The sequence below is a fragment of the Anolis carolinensis genome, chromosome 2, assembly GCF_035594765.1.
Source record: "Anolis carolinensis isolate JA03-04 chromosome 2, rAnoCar3.1.pri, whole genome shotgun sequence".
NCBI lineage: Eukaryota > Metazoa > Chordata > Lepidosauria > Squamata > Dactyloidae > Anolis > Anolis carolinensis.
In genome coordinates this window covers 186,556,634-186,570,104 of record NC_085842.1, presented here as the reverse complement: position 1 = coordinate 186,570,104, position 13,471 = coordinate 186,556,634, and the positions used below count along the sequence as shown (strand labels likewise).

Below are 13,471 nucleotides of genomic sequence, written 5' to 3'. Positions count from 1 at the left end.
AATATATTATTAGCATAGCACAATATTAGCATTATATATTACTCTATTGTACTATACCAATATACTGTAATATTATTAGTAATATTACATTTAATATATAATATATAATTAATATCTATATATATAAAATTATATATATATATAATTAATATCTATATATCTATATATATAACTAATTTACGACGTTGGAATGAGGAAGTGCTGTCACAGTGGATGAAGAAGCAGCTGTTCCCCCCTGTGGCCAGAATCGAACATCCCCTCGGGAGAAGGTTAAATTGCCTCTGCGTCTGTCTCTGTCTCGGTTCTGTGTGTATATGTGCATTGAATGTTTGCCTATCTCTAATATATAGCCTTACCAAATGAACCCAGGCAACATCAGGTACTTAGGCAACATTATTTATTTATTTATTTATTTATTTACAGTATTTATATTCCGCCCTTCTCACCCTGAAGGGGACTCAGGGCGGATCACATTATATACATATAGGGCTAACATTCAATGCCCATATACACATAGAACCGAGACATCCACTGTGATGACACTTCCTCATTCCAACGTCATAAATTAGTTAAATTTGCCTCCCCACTTTATAAGTGGTACCTTATTTCCTACTTGATAGATGCAGCTATCTTTCAGGTTGCTAGGGCAGCAACGAGCAGGGGCTATTTTTTTTAATTGACGGATGCTCACCCCGCCACGGGATGGCCTCGAACTCATGACCTCATGGTCAGAGTGATTTATTGCAGCAGGTTGCTCACCAGCCTGCGCCACAGGATGTTGTCCATCTACAACCTTATGCATTTATTAATGGGATAATTCATTTTAAAAAAAATTAAAATCTCCTTTCAAATAACCCGGGCATCGCCAGGTACCCAACCAGGTATATAGTAATAAAAGTCAGTGTTTCTGGGTGTGTATGTTTGTATGTATGTATGTATGCATGCGGCGGTGTATACTTCCGCCCTGGGATCTGACTACCACAGACCACTGCAACCCCCCACAAAACATGCATCTGGAGCAGTTTTGACAAGGATGGACTATGGACGAAGGAATTTGCAGTACCATCACCTGCTTTACAGACCACACAACCCCCACCAATGGCAGACTAGGACCAAGCTTGGAACACAAACTCCCTATGACTTTCAACCCTGGAGAATTTGGTGAAGAATGGAACATGGATGATAGGATCTGAAGTACCTTCACCCACATCCAGAGACTATTCCTAACCCCCTCAGTCATGTATCTGTACCAAAGATGGCACAGACCCCCATGACTCTTCTTATATACTGCTGAGGTTTTTTGGAGGATTGACCACAGATGACGGGATTTCCAGTAGCTTCAGCCCCATCCAGAAACTATTGCAAACCCCATCGGCCATAGATCTGCATCAATGGGCCCATTCATAATATCCAAAACAACTCAATGTCCGCTACTAATAACCCGGGCAGCGCCGGGACCCCAAGCTAGTATATATATACTATTAATATTGTGAAATAGTCGGATACTATTATATGTTATAGCGTAATATCCTATCATATGTCTTTAATATAATAAATGAATAAATACTGTCTAATTTTTGTTGACGGTCACAACAAAAAAAACCCCAATGTAGATTGACCAACATTTATTATATACTGTACAGTAGTTGTCATCACAAACCAGCATAACCAAACAAACTGTGAATCTTATCAAAAATTTCTTGTTACTACCATTATTTCCATGTACAACAATCTATGGTATGTACATTTACCCGATCCTGCAAGCTCTGGTGTTCTGTTTGGCGGGCATGCTTCCAAACAAAAACTTTGCTAGGTCTTACTTTCGGAGGAGGCCTTATATTTAGCAATTCAGCAAAACCTCTACTAGGTCTTATTTTCTGGGGCTGTCTTATTTTCGGGGAAACAGGGTAAGTCTAAAACTGAGGGTGGGGGCCAGGTAAATGACCTTGGAGGGCCGCATCTGGCCCCCGGGCCTTAGTTTGGGGACTCCTGGTTTAAATGGTAGAAAAATAACAGTCCATAATTTATAAAGTTTGCCAGTCATGAAGGAAGGAAAGAATCTCCCTGCTTTATGCATTTCCACCCTCTTTCTCCTTCCAGCCAGTCAAAGTTTGCTAATGTATTTTATGAATGTTTATTTTATTGTTTTAATTATATATGCTGTTATTGTGTTCTGTTTTTATCTGTTGATTCTTGGGTTCGGTCCCCATGTGAACCGCTCCAAGTCCCGTCAGTTTTTTATTTTTATTATAAAATAAATAAAAGTTTTTTATTTTTATTATTAGAAGACACTGTAACAAACCCCATCCCTTCATAGCTAAATCTCACCTTGCAAACCGAGGACGCTGCTCATCACTACCACATGTCCCTGCTTTCGTTTCTTCATGTCAGGGAAGACTTCCTTGACAAGACGCACCAAGCCAAAGAAGTTGGCATCAAATAGATGCTGCATTGAAGTCAGGCTTTGGCTTTCAACTGGACCGATCATGCCCAATCCTGCATTGTTCACTGCAAAAGGAGATGGCAATAGTTTAGCAATGGTAAGCAAGAGAAAGTGAATATTCCCAGTGTGGGTATACCCACAGAGAGAAAAAGAGAAGGAGACCCATTCTATAAGTTTATCCCCACAAGGCCTATTCACATTATGTAATTATACCACTATTATTCCACTTTAACAACCATGGTTCCATCCTATGGAATTTGGAGAGTTCCAATTGAGGGAAGGACACATACACAGACACACCTTTTATTGCTAGGGTTTGGGAAGTTATTTAAAAACTAGAATCATCCTCAAGCCCCTGTCAGCCATGAGAATAATTTTTGGAGCTGTAATTTAAAAACTTTTCTAAGTTCTGCTTCACACATGGGCTTTTGTGTGATAAAAGGAGCTGCCTGGATTGCCTCAGACAGTAAAGTTGCTAAAAGATTAGTCATCTCGTAGCTTTTCTGTGTTGCCTGGATATGTCCAAATAGCTCAATGGAGCTATTTACTGGGGGACATGGATGTAAAAGAGCTCCCAATGGCAGAGTGGCTTAAATTGCTGAGCTGCTGAACTTGCTGACCAAAAGGTCAGCGGTTCAAATCCGGGGAGCGGGGTGAGCTCCTGCTGTTAGCCCCAGCTTCTGCCAACCTAACAGTTCAAAAACATGCAAATGTGAGTAGATCAATAGGTACTGCTATTACCAGGAAGGTAACAGCGCTCCATGTAGTCATGCCTGCCATATGACCTTGGAGGTGTCTATGAACAACGCCGGCTCTTTGGCTTAGAAATGGAGATAAGCACCAACCCCCAGAGTCGGAAACGACTAGACTTAATGTCAGGGGAAAACCTTTACCTTTACCTATGAATTTAAAATGGTGTAAAGGTTGGTTGGGCTCTGTCACAACTCAGGCTGAGGCATACAGATGAGAAATCAGATTGCCTAGTGTAGCAGACATAATGTGTCAGTCCAGGCAGCATTTTAAGAGAAAATTTTGCCACCATATGGCTGGGACTGCATTCCCTACTAAAATACAATATTTTGACATTCTTTCTAAACTGAAAGTGATGTCTCATTTTTGGAAACAACAACAACCAGAAATACCAAAGAAAGAGTAGAAATTATGCAACACTTCAGAGCTTGCTGAATTGCCACTCCCAGCTTTCCTCACCACTACCCAGACTACCAAGGGTTATAAGGGCTTGCAAGTCCAATAACATCAGCAGAACTAAACATTTCTACTCCTGCACTAATGCAAGCTGCAACCCTAACTCCTTTTGGTGTAGAATAATTGCTCCTGGAGGCATTCACAAGCTGTGATCCTCTCTTTAAAGGGGACCAATTTTATTTCTAGCAGAATGAAATCTAGGTAGGTTCTTGGGCCACCTAGCCAAAAAGACTTGGGACAGAAAGACAGGTCACATGATTCCATCACTTATGTAGTACAGGAAGGAAGAAATTCTTCTCCAGTCCAGGAGGCACCTGGGTTCCTGTCGAACTTATCAAGGACAGCCAAGCTGAGCCAAAGACGGGACTAAGTAGGGCAGGAATAGTCATGACACAGACACCCCTTCATTTATTAATTCTACTGTGGGCTCTGTCTTTTTAAATTTCATTCTCTCTCTCTCATGCACACACACACACACACACATTTGCACACATCCTAAAGATTACCATACCCTTCTGCAATTACCAGCAGCCTCACACTAATCTTGATGACAATCACTTGATAGTTAGGCTTTACCTCATCTCATCCTTCCCTGGTCTTGGCAATCATGATTACAGTCTCTTATCAACACCATCCCATAATTCCAAATAAGGTAACAGTTTATCTGCTAGGAACTGAACTGAGCATCCTGGGACTGGCAGACCAGATAAAGGCCAACATCACAAGTGGTCCATGAATTGCCCATTTGTGATGCAGCTGAACTTTGGTTTGATAAGCCAGCTTATCCTATAATAAAAGTGGCCTTTAAAAAGAGTTTTAATTATCAGGAGAGAAATTTCATACCAAGAACATCCACCCTGCGCTGAGGGATGCTGTCCACGCAGTGTCGGATTGACTCCTCGCTGGTCACATCTAACTCCTTGATTTCCAGAGTCTTCTCCAATACAGGCCCTGCTTGCATCTCTAGAGCTTGCCTCTTTGCCAAATTCCTCATGGTAGCAATAACTAAGGAGGGAATAAGTTATGTCAGAAGATATGTTCAGTGTTCCCTCACTTATCGCACAGGTTAGGTTCCAGGACCACCCGCAATAAGTGAAAATCCGCGAAGTAGAGATGCTATATATTTATAATTATTTTAGTAGTTCTACACTATTTTAAGTCTATATCAACCAATCGTGTGTTGATAAATTGCCTCCTTCTCCTTTCCTTGCCGCTTGGGCTCCTTTTCTCTCCCTTTGGCTTCTCCTTCCTCCCTTCCTTAGGCTGTAAATTGTAATTTTTTAATGATTTATAATATTATTTTAGAGTTTATTGAAAAACCACGAAACAGCGAATCCGCAAAAAGTGAACCGCGAAGCAGTGAGGAAACACTGTAGTACCAACCTATTCAAGCTAGGGAGGCTCTGCCAGGATAACTTTAGTAGCCAAGATGATTAAACTGAAACTGCCACACTTCAGTCATATCATAAAAAAGCAAGACTGACCAGAAAAGACAATGGTGCTTGATAAGGTAGAAGGCAGTAGTAAAAGAAGACCACATTCCAAATGGAATGACTCAATCAAAGAAGCCTCTGTCCTGAGTCTACATAACTTGAGATTCATGATTTGGAGATCTCTAATTGATAGGACATCACCATGTGTCCAAGTCAACTTGACTGCAGTTCCCTACACACTATCTTTTGACTACACACTATTTGCACACTATCTGCAAAACTGTCAATCTGAAAAGCTACAAAGCAAGTGGACTGGCAATAAAAACTGCTTTCATTTCTAAGAATGCCTCTCCAATGCACTGGGCAAATGGAGTACCTAGCTTCATTCTGAGGCCTGCCCTGCCACCCAGGAAAAGCTAAAGCAAAGGATAACATGAAAATGATGGCAGCAAACTGGAGGCAACTAGTGGAGTCATCATCTTGAAACCTTAGACTTATACCAGATAGGAAGAAATTATTGAGTGGAGACAGGAAGAATAGCAGAGTAGAAACAGGAAGTAATTGAACCATACAGGAAAATTTATAGAGAAGTCCATAAATCTTGAAATACAGAAAACAGGAAAATAACAACTTTCTAGAACTTTAGGCAACAGAGCATCAAAGCGGTCAGAGAATTTTATAATAATTTTTAAAAAATATTTGAAAAGTGGATGTTTATTTAAAATACACTTGCAAATGTGTTAGTTGAAAGAAATTACTACAATAACAACAAGACCAAGAACTAAGGACCAGAAAGATCATTTTTGTATTAGATAACAATGGAAGAAGACAAAGATGCTAGATGTTAAAAATGCCCTTTCTATATCCACTCTTGTACCCTTTCCCATTCCTCATATATTTTGCAATCAAAATTATATGGGAAAAAATGCCTACAGAGGTTCAAAGTCCCATTAGCGAGCCACTAATGTTACACTAGACCAAAACTTTGCAGCTTCCCTCACCTTTTATCCCTAAGTGTCAAAGGCTGATGAAGACTAAAAGGAGAATTAGACTCAAGGATGAGGAATCAAATCACTTCACTCTGCCTCCTTCAAGAAGCTGAATCCCTGCCCTTCTCTGGCTCCAGGCAACCTCTCACCTCGAAATCGCTTCAGCTCATCTCTGGCCAAACGAACTGCCAGGGCCAGTCCAATGCCTGAAGAGCAACCGGTCACCAGCACATTCCGAACAGCCATATTAGGGCCTGCAAGTGGCACAAGAGCAAAATAAGAGGAAATCCTCTGGAAATAAAACTCACAATGAAAGGGCCACATCCACAGAGATCTCGCCAAAACATTAGGAAAAACTGCCTGACAGTAAGAGTTGTTTGACATTGCAATTGACTGCTGCCTTGGAGTGTGGTGGAGTCACTCTATGTACAGGTTTTTAAAGAGAGACTGGATAGCCATCTGTCAAGAATATTTTGAGTGTGTATTTTTCATGGCAGAATGGATGGCCCTTGAGATCTCGTCCAATTCTATAACTGTATGATTCTAAGTGTAGCTCTTTGTCTTGTATAGTTTAGCATACCTTACCAGCTGCCACACACACCCTGCCACACACTCGGAATGTGTGTGTGTGTGGCAGGGCCTGAAAGCAGGCCCAGAGCTCGCCGTCTGCAGGCGAGCTCCTGGTCTGCTTACAGGCCCCTTTACACACATGCCAGCCGCCAAACACAAACTCCACACTCTCTGAGAGTGTATGTGTGGCGGGGCTTGTAGGCAGGCCTGGAGCTCACCTGCAGACCCCCCCAGGCATCAAACATGCCCTCTACACTCTCTGAGAGTATGTGTGTGTTGTGGGGCTTGCAAGCTGGCCCGGAGCTAGGCTGCAGCCTAGCTCCAGGCTTGCCTACATGTAGGCAAGGAGGCAATTTCAGCTCGACACGAAAGCAGGCTTTCGTATCAAGCATATTTCTGTGTCAGAAGGGGGTTTTCCGTTTCATGCTTCCTGATAATCAGAAGACACTAAAGAAAAAGGAGAAATGGTAGGAACGAATTTCGCACACATGTCTACTTTCTACTACACCAATGTAGCATGTAATGCAATACATTTTCAATATTCCTGGATTCTGGTATTCACAGGGGGCCCTGGAACCAAGCCACAGCAGATACCAAGGGCCCACTGTAATAATCTACCCTGTCAACATAGTATAGTGGTTTGAGCATTGGACAGCAGCTCTGGAGACTAAGAGTCATAGAAACTCACTGGGTGATGTTGGGCAAATCACACACTCTCAATCCCAAAAAAGATGATGATAGGAGTGCCATAGGACAGAAAATGGCTTGAAGGCACACAACAACAATAACGCTGCATGACTACCATAAAGACTACTAGGATGATATGTGAGCATTCATAAAGTATTGTTGCCATCACTACTATAAACAACTCAAGCTAAATATGATTGTAAATATTCTTGCAGCTGGTGTGATCTAAAAGCTACCAAAGAAGTGGATGCTGATATTTTTTGCATGTTTTGAGACCTGTTTTTTAATGGAACTTTTCATGGAATAAGACTGGGAACTATCATTCAGCCAACCATTTCTCTACATCCATGGAAATGCAAGATTAGCATTGGGTAAATGTTGTGAATCTGCCCATTATCCCAGCGAGCAATGGCTAACCCAAGGTCATTTGTTCTATAAAATGAGAAGCTAGATCACTTAATCCCACATAGTTCTTCCCCATCTTTGGTCACTAGCTTGCTTTCTGGTGACTGTTTTTACTTGTCTAGAAACAATCATGGGGTTTCTCCAAATCTGTCTGGGAAATGTCTGTTCCTCTTATTTCTGCAAAGGCTTATGCAAGCAGAGGATAAGTAAGCTGTGGAGACTGAAAGGGCAGAATCATAAATCATATTCTCTTGAGCTCACACATGCACAAAGTCTACTTTTCCCAATCTTAGCAGCAATTGTGCCCGTTGACACTTGAAAACCACTGGCCTGCCTTATCTGCTTAGTCATGCCATATGTTCATCACAAATTATCTTGGAGACTTGTATCAAGAAGATTTAATCAATTACGGTTCCTTGCAAAAGGTGTTTTCACATTACACACACAATGAAAAAAAGAAGTGTTGAGAAAGGGTCTCTTATTTTGCATGTTATGGAGTAGGGGAGGCAACCCTGCAGAACATGCAAAATTAAATGATACTTTTCTCACAGCCACAGGTGCAGCTTAGCAGCTGATCTGTGGACAGAACACAAGAAATCTGATTCTGGGTTGTTGTATGTCTTTCGGGCTGTGTGGCCATGTTCCAGAAGCATTCTCTCCTGACGTTTCGCCCACATCTATGGCAGGCATCCTCAGAGGTTGTGAGGTATGGAACCTCACATACCTCACAACCTCTGAGGATGCCTGCCATAGATGTGGGCGAAACGTCAGGAGAGAATGCTTCTGGAACATGGCCACACAGCCCGAAAGACATACAACAACCCTGTGATCCCGGCCATGAAAGCCTTCGACAACAAATCTGATTCTGATTTTACAATCCTATACAATCCATATACTACATGAAGTTACCTCTTTATTTCTCTGTGCGTCCACCACAAGACTGACTTCTTCTTGGTTTCACCTCTCTGTTTCCATCTGCAATCAAAACAAAGCCAAGATGTGTAACTGCATTTGTTCATGTACTGATGTAAGACATTTATACCTCAGCTTCCAGTTTACATAGAACATGTATATATCTGTCCCTTGTATTTATCCCAACCCTCCAACTAGGTCACCCCATAGTTGAAATGTTTGTAGTCTACTCTTGTTCATCTATATAACTATGAAAAAACCCCAATTTAATCTGATAATATTTATTATTTATTTATTATTTATTACATCACTTCTACCCCACCCTTCTCACCCATCAGGGGACTCAGGGCGGCTTACAATATAAACATACACATCAAAAAACAGTTTTCATCAAATTTAAAAATCCATCAAGATTAAAAATTACAATAAAATTAAGAATATACATTAAAATATACATAATTATACATTTAAATATACATTTAAGGCGCTTTCATATTTCAGAATAGATGTGATTACTTTATTGGCAAAATTAAACAACACCTTTTGCTCTGATTTATCTATGCACATAGCTAGCTTGTAAGGTTCTAAAGATACAATTACACGAAGACACCATGATGAAATCTGATACACACATTCATCAGGTTTGAATGTCAATCTTTGAAATATCAATGTACAATTTCTATAATGGTGCAATACAAATGGTTTTTAACGTATTTTGCCTGACAAAGCCAGTGGAGCACTGGAAGCTTGCATGATGTGTTTTGTGTATTTTGGTTGAGTACTGTAATAAAAAGTATTCCACTTTTTTGACCTTTGATTTTGTTTTATTTTATAGAACACTAGAGGGCATGCATTTATTGGGGATCATTTCAAGTGAACCACTGCACCTGTTTAAAAATACTATGTGTAAAATGACCTTTAGTAAAGTGACCATTGTATAAGGTGTATATGAAACATCAGTGAATTTTATGTTTAGATAGGGATCCAATCACGTACATATAAGCAAATGCAGGCATTCCAAAATCTCTGTCCTGAACTCCAGATCCTTTGGATGAAATCCACTCAACAAAGTAGTTTGGAAACAGATTCCTTTATTTCCAGATCCCCCAAAATACAAAACACTTCTGGTCCCAATAATTATGGCTAAGGGATATTCATGGCCAAAACTGGGAGTGGATATCTGCAAACATAGTCCACCACATGGAAACACAGCAACCCTAGAAAACCCAATACAGGAGTTGAAAACTCTGAAGCCAGCAACAAACTTGCTTTCCATCACTCCTTAGTTGGGAAAGAGTCAAAGCGTTCCAGTTTGGAATCTAGACATGGTAGGGTTTTTTTTTGTTTTTGTTTTGTTTTGTTTTTTTGGGGGGGGGGGTTAAAAACAACTTCCAAATACCTACAGCTTGACTGTACCTTTGTTCTAGCCTTCTTTCTTGGCCTTTCACTCAACACCTCGATTTCACCTCTGTTTACTGGTTTCTCCTTTTCTCCTTCAAAGTGGAAATCAGATTAGCTCCCTGTTGTTTTGAAGAGCTTTGAAGAGCTTCCGCCAGGCCATCATATAATCCACTTGCAAATTGTACTGCTCTTTCTAAGATGGTCTTTTTCCTAATCCACATAGAACAGAAACTGCCAAGTTACAACAAACACAGCTTTGGGATATCCCTGGGATCCAACTAATTATTTCCACTCTCAGTAAAAGCATGCTCAATCCCTATCTCCTAATGCATTCAATAATTTGATCCCTTCCTCCAGTACAGATTTTGAACTGGATCAATTAACACTGTACTATTCTCCTCTCCTGAGAGATGACTTAAGAAGGCTTGATTGTTGCAGATTTGATTAAAATCTTCTATGAATTTCTAGGTCCTCCAATCTGGTTCGCATAAGAGAAGGGGACGAATGGAAAACCGCCTTCCAGACCAAATTCGGATTATACGAATCCCTAGTCATGAATTTCGGATTATCTAGAGCCCCCGTAACATTCCAGCATTTTGTCAACGATATTTTCCAAGACTACCTAGATCGGTTCTTGATTATATACTTAGATGACTTTTTGGTGTTCTCGAAATCACAAACGGAACACGACCAGCACGTCAGAATGGTGCTACAACGATTGCGGGATCATGGACTATATGCCAAGTTAGAGAAGCGCCTTTGATTTGCAAGAGGTAGACTTCCTGGGATACCGCGTCCCGCTACTAGGACTATCCATGGACCCGGCAAAGGTTTCGGCCGTGTTGGAGTGGCGGGCGCCAGCTAACAAAAAGGAAGTACAGCGCTTCTTGGGGTTTGCAAACTACTACCGCAAATTCATTCCAGATTTCGCTCGCTGGTCTGACCCAATCACCAGCTGCATCCGAGGAAAACAGCCTTTCCGCTGGACAGAACAAGCTGAAAAAGGGTTCCAACAGCTAAAGCAATTATTCACGACCCAGCCAATTCTACAGCACCCTGATCCTAAAACCCCTTTTGTTGTGCAGGCTGACGCCTCCGATGTGGCAATAGGGGCTGTGCTGATGCAACCAGTGGGAGAACATCTCCATCCTTGTGCCTATTACTCACGCCAACTAACAGCCCCAGAAAGAAACTATACCATTTGGGAAAAGGAGCTCTTAGCCATAAAGGCAGCCTTTGAAAATTGGAGACATTGGTTAGAAGGGGCCAAATTCCCCATTGAAATTCATACTGACCATCAGAATTTGGAGCACCTAAGGACCGCATGAAATCTAAACCAAAGGCAACAACGCTGGGCTTTGTTCTTTAAACGTTTTGACTTCCGGATCCACTATGTGACTCCTGCTCAGACCAAGCAAGCAGATGCCTTATCACGGAAACCAGAGTATGCAGCAGGGCGCAGAGACACCCCAGAATCTCGATTGCTGCAACCCGAGAACTTTGCCACGCTCACAGTGGGAAACACCAAATCCACTTCAATTGAGCCAGCTCCTCCTAACCCAAAATCCCTAACCACAGAGTCCCTTCTCACTCGAGATTAGGGCCAGTCAACAGACAGATGCCTGGGCCCAAGAACAGATTCGCCAAGGACTACGTTTCCCTTTCTCACTCAAGAACGGTCTATTATGCTACAGGAACCATGTTTACATCCCTCCAGGCCCCGGCAGAGAAAAAGCACTTCGTTTGTGCCATGACAGCAAGCCGGCCGGACATTTTGGGCTATTCAAAACCATGCACTTGATCCTGCGAGATTTCTGGTGGCCCAAGATTCGCAAGGATGTGGAAAATTATGTCAACACCTGCCCTGTATGCCAGCGTTCCAAGACGCGAAGGAAGAAGCCGTCAGGGCTACTGCATCCCCTTCCCACTCCTTCTCGCCCATGGGAGATAATTTCCGCGGATTTTATCACTGATCTACCACCCTCCTTTGGATTCACCACGATTCTAGTAGTGGTGGACCTTTTTACCAAGATGGCCCATTTCATCCCCTGCGATGGCCTTCCCACGGCCAAAGAGACCGCAGACTTATTTCTTCAGCATGTATTCCGACTACATGGATTGCCCAAGAGTTTGGTCACTGACCGTGGATCTCAATTCACTTCTCGTTTTTGGAAAGCCCTGCAAAAACTATTGGGCATAGACTCTCGTTTATCCTCAGCTCACCATCCCCAAACAGATGGACAAACTGAGCGCACCAATGCCACTTTGGAACAATATCTTCGCTGTTATGTAAACTACCAACAGGACAATTGGGCTTCCCTATTACCTCTTTCAGAGTTTGCATACAACAATGGTGTCCAGAATTCAACTAAAGAAACCCCGTTTTTTGCGAACTATGGTTTCCACCCCCGTTTCTTCCCTCCCATCGTGGAGACCTCAGAAGTCCCTGAAGCAGAGGATTGGCTACAGGAACTCACAGTGGTGCAAGAACTCTTGCACCAGCAACTTGATCAAGCCAAGGAGGACTACAAACGCCACGCTGACAGCCATCGCCAGCCTGGCCCCGAGATCAGGGTAGGAGATCGGGTTCTGTTGTCCACTCGTTTTTTGCCCTCCCACCGTCCCTGTCAGAAGTTAGATGCCCGTTTCATTGGTCCCTACCCAGTGGTGGCGCAACTTAACCCCGTGACTTTCAAACTCCTACTTCCATGCTCCATGCACATTCATCCGGTGTTCCATCGTTCCCTGCTCCTTCCGGCGGATGGTGTACACCCCGACGCGAGCCGGCCGCCCCCCGCCCCTGTTTTAGTGGACGGAGAGGAGGAATTCGAGGTTCAGGACATTTTGGATTCTCGCTTCCACCGCCGCCGCCTTCAGTATCTCATTGACTGGGTGGGTTTTGGCCCAGAAGAACGCTCCTGGGAAGATGCTTCCACAGTCCATGCCCCCGACTTAGTCCGCCGCTTCCACCAGGCCTACCCTTCCAAGCCGCGGCCCCGCGATTCTCGAGGAGGGGCCCTGAATGAGGGGGGCCTTGGGAGAGGGGATAGTGTGATGCCTCATGGGCCTTGTAGTCCTGCTCCTAGTGCCATCGTGGCAGATGAAGACGAAAACATGGGGTTTTCGCCGGTTCAACAAGAGCCGGAGTCCTTTCACCTGCCGGATGTTGATGTTTGTCCCCAAGAATTCAGTAAAACAGACCTTGGGCATTCCTCGCCTCTATTTCCCAGAAGGGAATCTTACTCTAGAGACAGAGGAGTCAGAGAACAAAATCGCAGGAGTTTACGGATTGCTGCCAAACAACAGGCTGATTAGGCCTGCTTCCCTTGGGAAATTCTAAGGAGTCTTGCATCTGGATAGAGTTGGGTTTCGCTTCTCGTTCTCTAGGGAAAGAGATTGTTGGCGGGAAAACGAGACCCCAATAT

At 42.8% G+C, this 13,471-nt stretch overlaps 1 protein-coding gene across 7 annotated transcripts in view; it reads right to left on the bottom strand.

Moving 5' to 3' along the window:
• Positions 1-13,471, bottom strand: part of trip10 (thyroid hormone receptor interactor 10) — a 274,634-nt gene that overhangs the window by 244,361 nt on the left and 16,802 nt on the right. For 4 of the 7 annotated variants that reach the window (XM_062974102.1, XM_062974100.1, XM_062974105.1 and 1 more), the window contains exons 2-5: positions 8,643-8,708; positions 6,221-6,325; positions 4,493-4,654; positions 2,329-2,508 (exon numbers count right to left, since the gene is read on the bottom strand). In XM_062974102.1, coding sequence (XP_062830172.1) covers positions 2,329-2,508; positions 4,493-4,654; positions 6,221-6,317 — 439 coding nt within the window. In that variant the 5' untranslated portion in view covers positions 6,318-6,325; positions 8,643-8,708. Of the gene's footprint in view, positions 1-2,328; positions 2,509-4,492; positions 4,655-6,083; positions 6,326-8,642; positions 8,709-10,061; positions 10,587-13,471 lie in introns of those variants that run through there. The other 3 variants (XM_062974101.1, XM_062974103.1, XM_062974104.1) reach the window with 3 other exon arrangements.